The sequence below is a fragment of the Tenrec ecaudatus genome, chromosome 2 (genome assembly GCF_050624435.1).
Source record: "Tenrec ecaudatus isolate mTenEca1 chromosome 2, mTenEca1.hap1, whole genome shotgun sequence".
Taxonomy (NCBI): domain Eukaryota; kingdom Metazoa; phylum Chordata; class Mammalia; order Afrosoricida; family Tenrecidae; genus Tenrec; species Tenrec ecaudatus.
Genome location: NC_134531.1, coordinates 31,127,890 through 31,147,120, shown reverse-complemented (window position 1 = coordinate 31,147,120; position 19,231 = coordinate 31,127,890). Strand labels below are relative to the sequence as shown.

Below are 19,231 nucleotides of genomic sequence, written 5' to 3'. Positions count from 1 at the left end.
CTCTACTGAGGGCCTTCCTCCTCTTTGCTGCCTCGCTACTTTCAAGCATGATGTCCTTGTCTCAGGGGCTCTCCTGATAATAAGTGCAAAGAATGTAGCACAAACTCTCACTCCCTCTGCGTCTCCGGAGACTGCGCGTCCTCCAAAGAGATTCATTTGTTCTTCTGGCAGTCCACGGCATATCGAATCCGATTCACCACCACCGTAAGTCGAACGCATCAATTCCTTATCGGTCTCCCTTACCCAGCACCCAGCTTCCACACATGCACACGAGGCCATGGAAAATGCCAAGGTTGGAGTCAGGCACACTTTAGTCCGCAAAGTGACATGTTTGCGTCTAGCTTAGATCATCTCTGGCAGCAGATTTGCCCAGTGCACTAGCTCGTTTGCTTTTTTGATTGCTGCTTCCCGGAGCAGTGATTATGGATCCAAGCACAATGAAATCGTTAGCGACTTCAACCTCCTCTCTGAATCTTACTTCGTCTAGCTCAAATTCTGTTGAAAAGTGGATGCGTGAGAGAGGCTGCCTTCAAGGTACAGCACACATGGGCACGGGAAACAGCAGAGTGCATAGTCCAAAAAGCCACTCTCTGGTCACAGAGGCGCAATCCACAAGATCCCGTGAGATCTGGCCCTGCACCGCCGGCGCAGGTGTGCGGGGCCCCGCGGGCGGCCGGCGACCACCCAGGCCCTACCGCGAGCTGGCCGTCGGCGCCTACGCAGCCGAGACTACAGTCCCCAGAATGCCGTGCGCGGCGGCGCCTGCGCGGTGCGGCCGGAGGCGGCGGTCTGTTCTCCGCTGAGGAGGAGCGGGGCAGAGGAGGGAGGCAGCGGGTGAGAGTTCAGAGTTCAGCAGCAGCAGCCCGAGCCCATGATTCCCATATGCCCTGTAGTTTCTTTCACCTATGGTGAGTATAATGTGCCCCGCCGTGGCCTCCGCTCGGCCCCTTCCCCCGCCCGGGGCAGCGGGGAGGCGCGGGGGTAGGCACTGGCTCCGGGGAGGAGGCGGCGGCCGCCACCGGGGCGTGCGAGTGAGTGCGGGAGTGCGGGCGGGCGGGCGGGGGAGGCGGCGCGGCCGCGGCCCGGCGGGGCGGCTTCTCACGGCGCCTCTCTCTCTCTCTCCCCCCCGCTTCCCTCCCTCGGCGTCCCCGTCCGTCCGCGTCTCGCCTCCCGCCATGGGACCCGAATCGCCGTGCCCGCCGCAGTGCCCAGCCGGCTGGGGGAAGATGCCAAAATGGCGACCGGCAACTACTTTGGATTCACCCACAGCGGGGCGGCGGCGGCCGCGGCCCAGTATAGGTAACGGCTCCCGCGCCCTCCGCGCCCCGACCCTGCGCCCCGACCCCGCCGGCCGCCGCCCCCGCGCCCGCCGCGGCCCCCGAGGCCCGGGCCCGGCCCCTGCGCCCCGCCCGCGGCGGCCGCGGCCCCGTGGGGGCGGGGAGGGCGAGACGCCGCCGAGTTTCCAGGACGTGGAGGGCCTTCCGCGGCCCCGGAGCTAAAATGGCCTCCCGCGGCCGAGGGGCCGAGCCGCCGCCCGAAAGGCCGAGGGGGGGCCCGGGGCCCGCGGACCCCCCTCCCGCCGCGCTGCGGGTCGGTGCGGGGTGGGCCGAGGGACCCCGGGCGGCGGGGGTGCCCAGGCCTCCTGGCCTGAGGGCGCCGCCCGCTGCCGCGGCCCCCGGGGATCCCGGGGCCTCTGGGGCGCCGCGGCCTCCGCTCGCCCCGCCGGAGCCTCCGCGGGCCCCGGGGCCGCCTTCCGGGGCCCCCCGGCCGTGCTCCGGGCGTGGAGATGTAAACACACCAACCACCTGTGAGCTGTGTAGGTGCGCGGCGGGCACGCTGACCGCCGCGGGCCCGACTTTATTGCCCCCGGAGAGGCTCCCGGCCCGCCTCCCCGGCGGGGACCCGAAAGTGACAGGGAGATGGGACCGCGCCACCGCAGTGCACCTGGTGACATCTCTGCCCCCTCCCCCGGGAAGCTTGCCCCGCGGTTTTGTCGTCGTTGCTGACCCCGTGCCTGTGGACCCGGTGCGGGCGACGCGGGCCGTTTAGGATGGTGAACTTGCAAGCACCGGCAGGGAGCCCGGGGGAAGTGGTGCCGCGTTAGAGACCTGGCTGTACACGCCGGTCACTTAGCTCTGCCTCCACCCAGGTGGGAGTGCCAGCTCCTTTGCTTCAGGAGGCGCATTATGTAATGGAAAGGCCATCCTTGGAGCCCCAAGACGTGGTCGTTATTGGCTGTTAGGGCCTTGGGGCATCCCTTCACTTCCTTGGGCTTTGCATGTCTGAAATGAGCGATCGGACGAATTATTCTTTTGGGGGACATCCTGGCATACCAAGAAACAAAGTGGTCCTAGTTCATGGAATACTGAAGCATCAGAGGCACTTTTATTTTGTGTTTTAGTAAAAGGGAGGGGGTGGAATTGCTGCCACTTGGTGTACCCTCTAATGCTTACGGCCCTTTTGATTTTTTTTAAGAGATGGTGAAATGTAAAGGGTGCATTTTGTCGATGAATTTGGTGATGGCACTGATTCGAACGCCTGAGACTCGTGGCATTTTATGTCTCTTCTCGGGGTTTATATTCCTGAAAAAAGATTGAGCTGATGAATTATTTCAGCTAAATCTCTGGGTTTGGGGAACACTTAACAAACAGATCGTTTGCTTTGAAATTGTGCTAATTAAGCACCTGACAAAGTTTTGTCTACTTTGATAAACATTTAAAGGGCTAATAATGTTCACGGGGACAGAAAAAAATTAAGCCATTTTCTTTTTCTGTGAAAAGAGAGATGATGATAGCTAGTCAGCATCTGTGCTGTAAATCTGCTCCCAAGTACTCTGTGTTCTCGAAAGGGCTAGATTTAACCATTTGAAATTTTACTTGTATTACACAAGTACTTTTCTATCTTCTCAGTATGTACTGAGGGAAAGATTAGTTGGATTATTAATGGTTATTTACTGAATAAGTGATGTGTTCTCTGTGGCGGTTGGAAGTGTATATTCTAAATATGGAATTACATATAGAAATAACAAGGGAAGCCATGCCAACTAAAGGCTTAATTTTTAAAATAAAGTTGGTGCTTATCCCTATATAGGAAACGTTCAGAATTTCCCTAGCTAATTTTTCTGTGGCCTTGAATTTCATAAAGTTTCAATAAAGTGCAACACTATTTCAAATTATTAAAAGACCTGTGTATAGCTAAGAAAAGGCAGTCCTTAACATTAGTTATGCATGTATCACCAAAGTAATAGTGAAGCAGCTCTGTCATTATATATAAGAATAGTAAATTACAATTTGCTGGTGTTTAATGACAAGAAGCCAGACTCACAAATAATAATACTTTTATTAATAATGCTTAGATTAAGGGAAGATGAACAAAATACCAATAATAAAAGCACAAGCAAAAAAATTCCACAAAGCTAATTTTTCTTTCTTGCAAGTTATGATGTAAATTATAGAAGAGGAAGAAAGACCAGGTTTACTTAGCTTTTTTTTTTTTTAATTTGGAGGATCTCGAACAGATACCTTAAAATATTTTCTGTATAAATGAAGTGCTTGAGGTTTTGTTCCATCTGTCATTGAACACAGATAACAAAATAAACATGTCTAAATTTAATTTTTTTGTTCACTTTGTTACAGCTCTGTATAGTATTTTGTACTTTAAATTTAGACTTCTTTTTAGGTTGTTAATGTTTTTTGAGGTTGGTAATGACGTATTAAAGATCAAGGTTCTGTCTTGTAAAGCTGTGTTATTAATGACGTAGACTAACCATGCTTTTTGTCACGATGCATACTAAACATTATTGTAAACATTCTAAATTACTTCTGCCACCCTTTTCATTGCTACTAAATGTTTTTCTTCTCATGTGTGTAGGTGGGGACTGCAAAAAGTTCATGGAAAAATTCCATTATCTTCTAATGTCATTTTCCCAGGAATTTTTGAAGCCCCTTGTATTTATTTTTAAGGGAAGCAAATAGAAGCCATTTGTCACTCCCAAATTAATCATTTTCTGACCTTTCTTGTGCCCTTTCCTGAACTCTTAAAAATGTAGAAATTAACTTTTTAAGTATTTGTAAGCACTTATATGTATGTGTCTCTGAAATAATGCCAACTGTACTGGGGTAGGTGCAGTGCAAAGTGGATCCTGGGCGTAGCAGAGATGGCCGGCAGCATGGCCAAAGGGTTGGGTAGCTAGCCTACTATGTATATGGTACCTTTCCCCCCAGAACACATAGTTGTGTAGACACATCTCAAAGTAAACTTAGAAAAGAGTCTTTTAAGTTACAAATCTTTAGGATAACAAAGATGATAAAGGACTTCTCCATAGAAGAAATGAAGCTTTCTAATTAATAGTTTTCATAGGATCAGAATTTATTAAAATATACTCCTTTGGAATGATATAGATGTTCTCATAGGAGTATACCTGCTTTTGTGGCATGTGCAAAAAATAACAGTAATATATTACATTATTGGAAGGACTTAACAGTCTCTGTTATGTTAGGAATTTTAAATAGCCTGTCGGTAATTTCCTTAATACTCATTCTTCAGGATAACCTTAGACATAATAGTTGTTTGTCATCGTCCTACTTACGACAGTTAAGTCTCTTACTGAGAGCTTACGATATATACTCGTGTAGAAGCTGAGTTTTCCGGTACATTTTTAATGCAGTTTTTGTGGTAAAAGTAGTTGATATTCGGGTCAGCTTATACTCGAGTATATACGGTAACTCTTTATCTGGAACTTAAACTAGTCATCTCTTCTGTGTAATTCTTGGTGGTACTCTTACAGCACTACTAATGTACCTTCAATAAAGTTGACTAATAATTGGCAAAACTTAAACCATTTCATAGTTGTACCTTTAGAATTTCAGTATGTTAAAGGTTGTATAATTGTGCAAATACCACATATTCTTAGAATCTTGAAAAATTTTTAAGTGATAAATGTGTACCTGAAGTGGAGTTTGACTGTTGGGACAACTGTAAAGAGAAAGCGTCTCGTCTTGTGCTTGGGGAGCAGCTTTAGAGCTTCCCGTCCCTGCAGGACTCTCTCCCCTGTCCTGGATCATTTGGACCGGCAAAGAGTGAAGTTGGGTAGGCTGATGACAAAACAGTAAAACACTGCCATTGAGTCCGCTCTGACTGATTGTGTCCCATGTAGGGTTTCCAAGGCTGTACGTTTTCACGGCAGCAGACAGCCTCCTTCTCTTGGGGCAGACCGGGGAGTTTTTTTTTTTCCTTTTATTTGAGTCCATTATGAAGAATATCATGTCTTGAAAGAATGAATAAAAGTAACAGATTGAAAAGGACTGATCACTGAGAAGATGAGAAACCAGCTTAACAGGTGTTTGAAGCCATGGAAATTTACTGGCTCTACCAAAAAAATTACTGCAATTGCTAATTATGTTAGTTCTTTCTTTGTTGAATAAGAAACCTCATATGCACATTGCATGAATGAGTTTGAGCTAATGAATTTTTTTCAGAATGATGGCTAGTTATATTGCTATTTCCTGTATGTTATTCATAGGCAGTGTGCCAGTGTAGCATATGTAAGGGATATACTTGACTGCTTTTGTACAGTGCTTTATAGTTTACTGTAATGCAAAGAGTAAATTTTTAATTGGGCCAGAAAAGCATCTGAATTTTAGCGTCATCTCTCAAGGCTTTTGGCCAAGTCATTTAGCCTCTCAGTGACGCAGTTTCCTCACCTAACATGCAGAACTACTCCGTTGGTGTTTATGTGGTCTCATAAGCACAAAGTGAAATAATGTTTTCAGTAGGTTCTTGAATATTAATGTCCTCATTTTCCATTTTAGTTTGCTAGGAAACTAGCAAAACATGATTTTAAGGCAATGTGATAATCATAATCTAAAGATAAAGCATGAAATTTAATAATAAATTCAGTAAACTTTCTGTTCTCTGATGAGGCAAAAATCCCATTTCATTCCTTTCATTAATATTTAGATGATTAAATTTCATATAAGTCCTATTTAAACATAATCATAAAACATAAAAGTAATTAGATTAAAACTAAAGAGTTATTTTTTTAATGGAAAAAAATTGAAGGGGTTAGAAAGATCATGAAAGAAGACATCGGGGTGGGCACGTTCATAGAGTGAAAAAGTCAAGACCATTAAGTTCCTGAGTATGTCAGGGACTATGTAATTCTAGCAGGACTCCACGTTTTGGGGATAACTTGATGAAGGGATTCTAATGTTAATAGTGAGAATTATATTTGCCCAAAAATAGTGATGATCCTCTTGTAGAAATGATAGGACTTGTACTATCAGATGTCAAAACTTTATTAAAGGAAAATGTGTGTATTTGTAGCAGAATAGACAAATAGATCACTGATTCAGTAGAGCCAGACTTGGGCTTGTATGGGAAATTGGGTTAGATTGTTTAATAGAGGAAATTGTACCCAAAGAGCATGGAATTAGGAGTAGGGCAAGAAAAAGAGCTGAATTGTTACTTCAAAATAGGCCATCAGGATAATCAGAAGACGGTCCTTAGATTTCTAAGCTGGATAATTGACAAATTTTGCGTGTCTATGAAACTGCCCTCTATCAGGATAGTACCCAGTATGGCATTTTTAGGGCTTCTTAAATGCGGTATGAAATTCTTATTGGGATTTTTTTTCAAACAATTTATACTCTCACAATAAGTATACTAAAATGTAGAGAGTAATTTGCTTATTTAGTATCTAATTAGCATCTGCAATAAGCATAGTCCCAGCTCTCAAAGATAATGGTAGGGACAGTTTTACCTGCAGATAACCATAATGATAATGTTATAACTGGATTTTTACAAAATACTGACACGAGGAATTAGAGGGTTCTGACTTTGGAGAATGGGGTCATTTTAGACCAAGGATATGTGTTATCCAAGGCATAATGGTGTGAATTGCAGGTGATTAAGACTGAATGGGCTGAATTCTGATTCCAACTACTGTTGTGACCTTGGACACTATAGGTATTGTAGTTTCTTTATCTCTAAACTGCAGAGTTTGGTAATCTGTACCAAATGAGATTGACCTTGTCCAAAAAGTCTGTATTGACATATAGAATGTATAGCTAGTTGGTTCTTGTTAGTCTCAGTAGTTATGCTGTATGAAGTCACTGGGAGCAAAAACTGAATTAGCAAATACTAAACCACTGCTCCTGGGGGGAACACCAGCTTAGGTTCCTACAAGCTTCTGGTCACAGCATTTTATTCAACTGGTAATATGTAGCCTTGTTTTTGGTGTGCTTGATTTAAAGACATTTAATATGTATTGTTGACATGTTAACATTGGCTATTCAAACATCAGCACTATAACTTAAATTTGAATGAAGTTTATCTAATATATATTTTCTCCCTAAGGTACATTTATAGCTTGTTTGCATTAAGACGCACTCGACAGCACTTTAGCACATTTCTTGAGAGTCATTTTAAACAGTGAAATCAACATGATGTACAAAAGTGTGGGAAAACATGGCACTAAATAGACTGCCAAAAGAACTTACTTACAGTAAGAGGTGCAACAAAAAGGCAGGCAGAGTTGTGTACCCACCTCAGTGAGTAATGTGTGTATTAGAGAGCTTGGTGTTTTTTTTAACCATTCTGCTTTAATGACATCAAAGTTCCACAGGTATTGATTAGGGGGATAAAGATCAATTTTAGCAAATAACCCATTTCACAAATAATAAATTCACCAAAAAATGAGGCTTGACTGCTTATGATGAACTATTATAAATTGAACACACCTATTAAACTACCCCTGAGATTGAAACAAAACATAACATGAGCATCCGAGGTGTCCTATATTCTCCATTATGTATTATCTTGAGGATTCCATGAAATTTAGGATGAGAAAACCTCATCTTGTCCCTCAGTGGGGCTGGTGGGTGTGAACCACTGGCTTTTTGATTAGCAGGCCAATGTATAACCATTTATGCCACTAGGGCTTCATGGAATGTATCCCCACCAGGTGTTAGCTAGTCAGTAGATATCTGATCAACTACTTGGACCTCAAATCTAAACAAATGTACCCACACAGTATGGTTTTCAGAATTAAAAAAACTGATGTACTAAGAATTGAAGGAACTCTGTATATTCTCAAATGAGTTCTCCCACCCAGTTCCATACACCAGATCGAAAATTAATCCTCTGCTTCTGTTGTATAGTGGTTCCTCTGGAAATGTAAGGCACTTGACTTAGTTTAAAATGGTTCTCTTTAGACGAGTGCTCAACTTGCAGCAGCCGAGAAGTCATTATCTTTACTCTCCTAAACAAGGACTGAAATGAACCTAAATCCCTTAACTAACATTTTTTGCTGTTGAACAGGGTTTGACATGCTTTAACCTCACATGAATTATTAGATGCAATCAGTACAGTTTGACATAGCCTTGAGTCTTAAATTTACCTTTGTGCTTATCACTTTTTCCTCATTCTGAGATTTTTTTTTTTGAAATCATTTTTTAGGGGCTCATAAAACTTTTTTTATAATCCATACATACATCATATGTGTCCAGCACATTTGCACATATGTTGCCATCATCATTCTTAAAACACCCACTCTCCACCTGAGCCCCTGGCATCAGCTCCTCATTTTCTCCTCCCTCCCTGCTACTCCCTATCCCCGAACCCTTGATAATTTATAAATAATTATTATTTTATCACATCTTACACCATCCGACATCTTCCTCACCCAGTTCTCCGCTGTCCGTCCTCCAGGGAGGAGGTTACATGTAGACCTTGTCATCTGTTTCCCATTTCTCCCTCACCCTCCCTCCACCTTTCCGATATCACCATTCTCACCACTGTTCCTGAGGAGCTCATCTGTCCTGGATTCCCCGTATTTCCAGTTCCTACCCGTGCCAGTGTACATCTCCCGGTCCAGCCGTCTATGTAAGGTAGAATTGGGATCATGATGGGGGGACGGGGGGAAACATTCAAGAACTAGAGGAAAATTGGATGTTTCATCATTGCTACACTACAATCTGGTTCATCACCTCCCCACAGCCCTTCTGCAAGGGGATGTCCAATTTCCCCCAGATGGGCCCTGGGTCCCTCCCCACTCTGCACTCCCCCTCATTCACAATGCTATGTTTTTGGTTTTTTTTGTCTTTGATGCCTGATACCTGATCCCTTCAATGCTTTGTCATCTCACAGGCTGGTGTGCATTTTCCATGTGGGCTTTATTCTTTTTCAGTTAGATGGCCCCTTGTTTATCTTCCAGCCTATAGGACCCCAGATTCTATATATTTTGACCACTGGACACCATCAGCTTTCTTCACCGCACTTGCCCTTGCATCCGCTTTGTTTTAGCACCCTGTTTGCCTTGCGGTAGGCTGGTGTGCTTCTTCCTTGTGGGCTTTGTTGTTTCTTAGTTAGATGGCTGCCCGATTGTCTTCAAGCCTTTAAGACCCCTGATGCTATAGCATTTGATAGCCGGGCACCATCAGCTTTGTTCGCAACTTTTGCTTATGCACCCACTTTGTCCTCAGTGATAAGATCATTTTCTTAAAGTGAATCTTTAGAATTTCCTTTAGTATGGGTCTGCTAGTAAAATTTTAAGATTTCAAAATGTCTTTAATTTGCTCATTATTGAGAAGTCATCACTAGTCTACAGGCAATGTTTTTCCCTCTGGTTGAGTGTAACATCTTGATCTTTGGTGATGAGCTTCACTTACATGGGTCTTTGTGTGAATTTTAATTTATATAATTCTACTTTGAGTTTTTGAGGTTCCTGAATCTGCAGGTGGCTATTGTACATTAATTTTAGAATATCTCATATTCTTTATATATGCTTCTATTCTTTTTCTGACTCTCCAAAGTTACCACTTTCTTATCTTTTCATCTTAGAAACTCTAATACTTTTTCATCTTTTTATCTGTGTGTACCCTGGGTAGTTTTGTTTGTTTCTTGCTGGGTAGTAGGGAGGTAAGCAGAGTTTGCTGGTTAACACTGTTGAGTAAGATAAGCACAAGGTTGGTTTAAACCTACTAGCCACTCCATAGAAGAAAGATGAGGCTACTTGTTCCTGGAAAGATTTCTAAAACCTTTAAACCTGTGAATCACTTTGATGGCAGTGGGTTTGGTTTGGGCTTTATGTGTGCTCGGTTATTCTGAGTTGTTGATTTTGTTTATTTGCTCTCTACACACACACCCACACCGCCCCCGGGTAGTTAAAACGCACAAGTCTGCTAACCAAAAAGCTTGGTGGTTTGAAACTGTGGCAACTCTGTGATAAAGACTTGGCTATCTGTTTCCATAAAAATTATAGCCAAGAAAACCTTATGGGGTGGTCTATGTTATCACACAGGAACACTGTGAGTCAGAATTGACTTGATGGCACTTAGCCCACAACTTGGCATTACATACTGTGAGCATGTTAAGAGAGCCCAGTCCCTGGAGAAGGACATTGTGCTTGGTAGAGGGACAGCGTAAAAGAGAACATGGATTGACATGGTGTGCAACATGGACTCAAGCATAGGAACCAACTGCAAGGATGGCCCAGGACCTGTGTGCATAGGGTCCCTTGGGCCAAAACCAACTCGATGACATAAAACATCTATGTCATTTTAGTTGGGGAAGTTCTCTTTGGTCTTTGAAAAATTTAACTGGTTACATTTTTTCTTAATCTGGTTACTTTTGAGCGATTTCTTGTTCCTTGGTCTTAGTTTTGGTACTCTCTTCTTCAATGGACTTAGAGTTTATGTCCAATAATTTTAGTATTTAAAATCTTCAAAAGCACCTGCTCACATTTGCATGTTTCTTTGTTTTTATGTGTGTAATTCCTGTTGTTGACATGTCTTGCTGTTAAGAACATGTGTGGCATTTGGAGAGGAATAGTCATTTCTGGAATTTAGATACAATGTAATAGAATAATTACAACTTTAATCTGTTTAATCTTTAACCATTTTAGATTCATCTTTAAAATGAACTTTCTGACTTGGAGTTTTCCTATTACTCAGATGATGTCAATTTAAGCATCCATAGGTGGAGGAATGCTAGTTTTGTTTAAGAATTCTCACATGAGCGCTTTCAACCCTTTACCCAGAGCCACAGCTGATAACAGTTCTTTATAGGTTGGAAACCCTAGGGGGCAATCCTACTCTGCCCTGTGGGCTCCCTGTGAGTTGGAGTTGGCCTTATGACAGTTGGTTTTCTTTTGTTGTTTGCTTGCTTGCTTCGATTTTCTGGTTTTCTTTTGGGGGAGTACCAGAGTGCTAGGCCATTGCTTCCCAGGTCTCTCAGATCTCTGTTAACTTAGAGAGTGCTGTTTGTACAGCAGCACATTGGTAAACAAGAAGGAGACTTGAACTCCTTGAATAGATTGCCAGGCCTGACATTATAGTTCCTCCTAGTCTAGAAGCTCCCGGATGCTAGCTCTGCATCATAGCAACAAGCAATCCTCCAGTGACAGGAGGTTGTGACTGCACATGAGGTACATTGGCTGGGAAGCAAATGAACTTGAATCTCCAGAATGGAGAGTAGAAATTGTACCACTGAGCAATCAACAACCTCTTTTTGGTTTTAGGACTCCAAAGGGCTTTGTTTTTGTGGGCTAGGTATATGGTAATTACTGTATTAAATGGTTAAATGGAGAATTTAGAAAAATATGAATTCATTTAAATTTAAGAATAAAATGCCATATTAGCAAAAAACATTTTCCAGAATTAAATAGTGCAAACTATAACATTATTTTATGTATTTGCAGTTTTAAAAAAAAAATCTCACAGTTAAGAATTAAAGACAGATTTAAAATTAAGAATTAAAAATTAAGAGATTTTCAAATCTCTGCAGTTGCAATGTATTGTTCAGATGAAAAAATATAAAGACCCATTTGGCTTATACTGATGACTATGTGAAATGGGAAGACCTTGTAGATCCTCCTGAAAGGGTCTTGGGGGTCCCTAGGGGTCCTTATATTACATTTTGAAATTAAAAGAGGCATTTAATTTTTTAAAAGGCATTTTCCTTATTATTGTGCACATGAGCTATTTCAACTTAGCATGATTTTTAAGACCGAGGCATACTAATGAGATTTGAAAACATTAAAAATTTGGCCAGAATTGGGTCGAAGCTAGAGCTGAGGTCAGAAATGCAGAGTAGAGTTGGATTGGTTAGAAAGGAGTGTTAACATTTGTAGGTGAGAATTTGAGAATTCTGTTCTGATAAACTGTGGGTTTTTTCAACTACTGATACATAATTAAAAATAAAATAGTGTATCAGTGCTTATAATAAAAATACCCCCCTACCTGAACTGATTACAAGGATCTACATATAAGCCCCTCCCTGGGGGACAGAACAGAAAAGTGGATGGAGGGAGATGTCGGACAGTGTAAGACATGACAAAATAATAATCATTTATAAATTATCAAGGGTTTATGGGGAGGTGGGACAGGGAGGGAAGGGAAAATGAGCTCATAGTAGAAAGAAACTTTTGAAAATGATGATGGCAACAAATGTGCTTGCTTAACACAATGAATGAATGTGTGGATTGTGATGAGTTGTACAAGTCCCCAATAAAATGATTTAAAATAAACATATATATCCCCTTCCTTTTCATTAACTCTCAAAATTCCACTTCCAAGAGGTTCTAACCCTTAACAGTCTGATTTTATTTCCTCTGAGGTTAACTTCCATACTGGTAACACATTTTTGTTAAATCTTAATTTAGCAGTGTTGTGTAGTTTTGTTTGCTACAATCATTGTTTTGATGTCTACTGTCCCTTCTCATTTCTTTTTTTTAACTCTATTTTTGATACATGTTACACATTTAGTAGAATAAGTTTCGAAAGCTTTTAAAAACTCTTATTTACTCTTGTGTGGTGTGGTGTGGTGTGGTGTGTGTGTGTGTGTGTGTGTGTGTGTGTCTGCGAAAGTAGTGCATAGTAAAAGGATGAAGAGGCAGAAAGAAGTTCACCAGCCACCTGCTACTCTGGGCCATCGCAACATGTAACGACGAGAACGCATTACATCATCGTATTTGCAGCTTCCCTCAACTAAATGTTGATATTTGTGGAATACTTTCTTTTTTTAAAAATCATTTTATGGGGGGGGCTCATACAATTCTTATCACAATCCATACATACATCCATTGTGTCAAGAACATATGTACATTTGTTGCCATCATTATTCTCAAGACATTTGCCTTCTACTTGAGCCCTTAATATCTGCTGCTCATTTTCCTCCTCCTTCCCCACTGCCCCTTACTTCATGAACCCTTCATAATTCATAAATTATTATTTTGTCATATTCTCATTTCTTCTCTCTAAAAACTAAGTTTTTTGAGGAATACAAAGTGCATGTTTATTGTGAGTAGATACAATTTGAATAGGACAGTGTCCACCTGAGTACATTAGATGGTGCTCTGGAGAGGGAACCTTGAAAGTAGGTTGAACAGGTATTGTTAATTCACCCAGATAAAATCAAAAGTACAGGGCAAGGTTTCAGAGTTGCCCTTTAGAGAAACGGGACCAACCAGGACATGTCATACATCTAAAATACAGCCTATCTGTTAGGTGCCAGGGAGTTTGTTACGATTCAGTGGAACCCTGTGTGCAACAGAAGGACACACTGCCAGCTGCCAGGCCTTGCACCATCCTCACAGTCGTCGTTGTTTGAGCTCACTATTGGAGCTACTGTCAGTTTATCTCCTTGAGGGCCTTCTTATTTTTCACTGGCCCTCTATCAAGGGGGAGGTCCTTTTCCAGGGAATGGTCTCTCATAACATGTCCAAAGTATGTATGACAGATTTCACCATCTTTGTTTTGAAGGAACATTCTGGCTGTACTTTCAAGACAGATTTGTTTGTTGTCCTTCCAGTCCGTGGTTCTTTGAACATTCTTTGCTAGCACCACAATTGAGAATGCATCATTTCTTCAAAGCATAGTCTCTAATCAGACCCTAAGGAGAGCTGGAGCTTTACGTGTTAAATGCCTGGCTGCTAACTGAAAAGTTGGCAATTTGAACCCACACTGGAAGAAGATGTGGCAGTGTGCTTTCCCAGTGGGGCAGTTCTACTCGGCCCCACAGGTTTGCTGTGAGTCTGGATCAATTTGTTATCTCCCAAATGCAGTGTGGTTTTTTTAGGTGTTTTTTTTTTCCCAAATGCTTATTTCTTATCCCCCCCCCCCCAAAAAAAAAAAGAACAAAACAAAAAAACCCAAGACAGTCTATTTCTAGTTGTATTAGGATAGACAGTATCTAGATACTCTCTAAGAAACTAATCTTAGGACTCTTTTTACTCCCTGTAAACACCCCCCCCCCAGCTTAAGCTGTCATTTGACTTGTGACAGTATTTAAGTGATATAATCATGTGGAATCTTGGCAGATACTGAAGCTTGAGAGCAGGAAATTAGTTTCTTATTATGACTATGTATTTACTATGAAGGCAAATATTGTTTTATGATTATATTTTGAATGTGTTTAATTTTCTAACCCTCTGCCACTTAAAAGAAGAACCTTCTGAGACTTAATTTGAAATGGGTTTTTCTTTTTTGGAACACTTCTAATTGCTCAATTGTGACGTCTTCTTACTGGGATAATGCCTTCCTTGAACAATTTCCTATTTCCTAAAATATTTTATTATCCTTTTTGTTTTATTTTTAATCTTGACAGTGTCTTAATCATTATCTTAAGACTTTTCCAGGTTTCTGGTCCAACTGCATCCAATCCTCTGTTTTTCTGGACATCCTTCTCTCACAGCCTTTTTTCTTGTCCATCTCTCTCCCTGACTGACAGTCAATTCCCCTCTGGGTCTGCTGCACAGCTGCTGAGAGAAACTTTCTCTTCATTTCTCTTTCGAACAACTGTTTAGAGGATTCCAAATTTTCTTTATTGCTCTGCTTCCTTGTTTTGTTGGATACATTTTTATTTATTTATTTTTTAAGTTATCTTTTTTTTAAACAATTTATTGGGGCTCATACAATTCTTATCACAGTTCATACATATACATACATCAATTGTATAAAGCACATCTGTACAGTCCCTGCCCTACTCATTTTTTTCTCCTCTTTTCTTTTTTTACATTTTATTAGGGACTCATACAACTCTTATCACAATCCATACATATACATACATCAATTGTATAAAGCACATCCATACATTCCCTGCCCCAATCATTCTCAAGGCATTTGCTCTCCACTTAAGCCCCTTGCATCAGGTCCTCTTTTTTTTTTCCCCTCCCTCCCCTTTCCCCCCTCCCTCATGTGCCCTTGGTAATTTATACATCGTTATTTTGGCATATCTTGCCCTATCCGGAGTCTCCCTTACCCCCTTCTCTGCTGTCCCTTTCCCAGGGAAGAGGTCACATGTGGATCCTTGTAATCAGTTCCCCCTTTCCAACCCACTCACCCTCCACTCTCCCAGCATTGTCCCTCACACCCTTGGTCCTGAAGGTATCATCCACCCTGGATTCCCTGTACCTCCAGCCCTCATATGTACCAGTGTACAGCCTCTGTCCTATCCAGCCCTGCAAGGTAGAATTCGGATCATGGTAGTTGGGGGGAGGAAGCATCCAGGATCTGGGGGAAAGCTGTGTTCTTCATCGGTACTACCTCGCACCCTAATTAACCCATCTCCTCTCCTAAATCCCTCTATGAGGGGATCTCCATTGGCCGACACTTGGGCCTTGGGTCTCCACTCTGCACTTCCCCCTTCATTTAATATGGTATATATATACATATACATAAATATATACATACACATACATACACACACACTTATATCTTTTTTTTTTTTTTGCATGATTCCTTATACCTGGTCCCTTGGCACCTCATGATCGCACTGGCCGGTGTGCTTCTTCCATGTGGGCTTTGTTGCTTCTGAGCTAGATGGCCGCTTGTTCACCTTCAAGCCTTTAAGACCCCAGACACTATCTCTTTTGATAGCCGGGCACCATCAGCTTTCTTCACCACATTTGCTTATGCACCCATTTGTCTTCAGCGATCCTATCATGGAGGTGTGCAGTCAATGATATGATTTTTTGTTCTTTGATGCCTGGTAACTGCTCCTTTCGGGACCACTCGATCACACAGGCTGGTGTGTTCTTCCATGTGGACTTTGTTGCTTCTGAGCTAGATGGCCGCTTGTTTATCTTCAAGCCTTTAAGACCCCAGTCACTATCTCTTTTGATAGCTGGGCACCATCAGCTTTCTTCACCACATTTACTTGTTCACCCACTTTGGCTCCAGCCGTTGTGTAGGGAGAGTGAGCATCATAGAGTTCCAATTTAATAAAAGAAGGTATTCATGCATTGAGGGAGTGTTTGAATAGAGGCCCAAGGTCCTTCGCCACCTTAATACTTGACCTATAAATATAGACACATAGATCTATTTCCCCATCCTCCTATATATATTTGCATGTACATGTCTTTGTCTAGACCTCCATGAATGCCCTTTGACTCCTAGCTCTTTCCTCCATCTCCCTTGACTTTCCTCCTGCCCTACTACCATGCTTCATCGCCACCTGGGCTAGAGTATACCTCTTCTCTAAGCAACCTTACCCTTGATCATTTCCCACCAGGCCTGCCACTCCCCCTTCTCTACCATTTGGGGTCCCATGTTTTTCCCTTGTCCCTTGGTTTGTTAACACCACTTCCTTACCCCCCTATCCCCCCACCCCAAGTCCCTCCGGAACTGTCGGTCCCGTTGTTTTTCCTCCAGATAGTTCATCCAGCCTGTCCTATTCAGACAGACCTGTGGAGACACTAACATGCACGAAAACAAGACAGGAAAACAAAGCAACAGTATGCAACCAGACAACAAACCACTGACAAAGAACAGAACAAAATAGTTAACAAGATAAAAGCTTGTAGTTAGTTCAGGGATCGTTTGCTGGCCCTTAGGAGCATTTTCCAGTTCAGTCTGTTGGGGTACCACGCCCTGGCCCCAAAGTCCACTTTCAGCATTCCCTGGGGACCTTGCCACTCCATTCCCTTGCTGTTCCGCTGCACTCCCCCAGTGCTTTGCCTCGGTGTGGTGGGATCAGGTCAGGTGCAATTCCCACACTGTGTCTCCGGTGCAGTCCCCTGTATCGCCCTTAGTCACTGATTGGCATCATTTCTCATAGTGGGGCCAGCCATGTTGTTCTCTCTGTGGACTGGCTGCTCTACTCAGGAACATCATCATCACCACCTGGAGGGCCAGGCTGTGCTCCACTCTCTCCTCCTGCCCCTTCATCTTCTCCCATGTGCTCTGATCAGATATGTTCATCTCCCGGAGCTGCAGAGTCAATGTCGTCCTTTGGAACAAATTCTTTTCGGGGGAGGGGCAGGAATCCACTTAATTTATGGTGCTGGGGCCAGCCTCTGGATACATTTTTATATAGCTTTCTAAGAAAAAATATGTAGGAAGTAAAGTCTGAATCACTGAGTGTCTTCTAAAAATTTGCTTCATAGTTTGATACAGAATATATCAGTAATAAGCCTGATCATCATTTAGTTGTGGATGACCTAACGAGGTTTCTTTTCTCTCTCAATCTAGATACTTGAAATATCTTTTGATTTTGAGTTATTAGCAGCTGCTATCTGTCTAGGTGTGCTCTTTCATTGTGCTTTGTACTTTATCGAGCTCTTTGAATTGGAAAATATATGTCTTCTTTCAGCAGTGAGGACAATTTCATCTTAATTTCTTTCATCAACTTTTTTCTTTTCTCTTGAGGATTCCTTCTAGTTGGATGTTGAATCTCCTAAATTTACCTTCTTTTGTCCTTTCTTTTTAATTTTGCTTTTGTTTATATGAAAAAGCTTCCTGGTGACTTAGTGGGTTACCCATTGGGTACTAATCACAGAGCCAGCAGATTGGATTCATAAGCTACTCTGTGTGAGAAGGATGTTACTTTCTCCTCAGAAACTCTAGGGAGCCTTACTGGGGTGAACATGAAGGGAGAGCAACGGAGCGGCAAGGGGAGCAAAGCAACGAAGTTCCCAAGGAATCCCGAAAATAGTTTTCAGATTTGGAGAGCAGGGCTTGGGACCTCATCAGGCTCAATTGGAAAACATACAAGGGTCAGCAGATAGACCTGGAACTATTTATTGCCCCCCTTTTTTTCTTTCCCTTTTTTTTCCATATCTATCTATGTAAGATAGGCAAGATAAACAATCCTGAGGAGGAACCAATGGGACTGGTGGTTCTGGGGGGACGGGGGGGGGGAAGGGAGGGGGGAACCCAACATCCAGGGACAAGGGAACAACAAGCTATCTAAAATTGATGGCAAGGAGAGTATAGAATGCCTGGTGGGGTTAAGTTGCTTTATGCCTTTATTCAAGAAGTCATTTAAAGTCTTAAATTTTACATGGGGAAATTAACATTTTATATCCTAATTAGGCCAGAATCCTGAATGATAACTTAATGGTAATTGTACTTAAACTTATTTGAACCAGGTTTGTCATGGGAGTGTTAAAAATGGATAATTTGCTTATTTAGATTTAGCTTCTAGATATTTAACTGAATTGGTATAGTCCAGTCTAGTATCTTTTAAAAGGCTATTCTCTTAAGAATATTTGAAAGAGACTTTTCCTAGAAGGGTAGAGGAGAGCAAAATAAGTTTATTCTGAACCATATTCTGTCCTTGTCTCACTGGGAATTGAGACAGAATCATCATTCTTCCTGGTGTTTTGGGTAGAGGCTATGGTTAGTCCAGGTGAAGGTAAGGTACAATAGCTGCACAGAGCAGATAGGTTAGTCTGCCATTCGGATGGGTTATATGGTAATACATTAAAAAGACAGTTGGGAATGAAAAATAATTTATAAATTACCACAAGGGTTCCTGAGGGGGGTGGTGGCGGAATGAGCTGATACCAAGGGCTCAAGTAGAAAGAAAACGTTTTGAAAAAGATGATGGCAACATATGTACAGGTGTGCTTGACACAATGAATTTATGTATGGATTGTGATAAGAGCTGAACGAGCCCCCAATAAAATGATTTTTTTTTTTAAAGAAGAGGGAAAAAATTAAAGAGACAATTGGGAGAGTGAAAGTGTGTTTTGTAAGGGATAGTAGGCAGACATTTTTCTCACACTATCCAGGACCTTCTAATGTGATACCTTTCAGAGCGGTTGGTAGCTGGGTACCAAGCAGTTCTGTTCTCAGGGATTGGAGACAGATGGTCACATGAGCAGCCACCTTTAGTCCATTGGACTAGTCATTGCCACACTACTTTGATTTTTCTTATATGAGAATCTTTCCTCTGGACAGGGAAAGACCTGTCCAAGTTGCACTATTGACATCAGTTTTAGACATCAGTT

At 42.3% G+C, this 19,231-nt stretch overlaps 1 protein-coding gene across 1 annotated transcript in view; it reads left to right on the top strand.

The window, feature by feature from the left end:
• The first annotated feature begins 775 nt into the window (after positions 1-775).
• ZFR (zinc finger RNA binding protein) overlaps positions 776-19,231 on the top strand; it is an 83,231-nt gene continuing 64,775 nt past the window's right edge. Inside the window, exons 1-2 of the mRNA XM_075540904.1 lie at positions 776-908; positions 1,206-1,299. Coding sequence (XP_075397019.1) covers positions 872-908; positions 1,206-1,299 — 131 coding nt within the window. The 5' untranslated portion in view covers positions 776-871. The remainder of the gene's footprint in view (positions 909-1,205; positions 1,300-19,231) is intronic.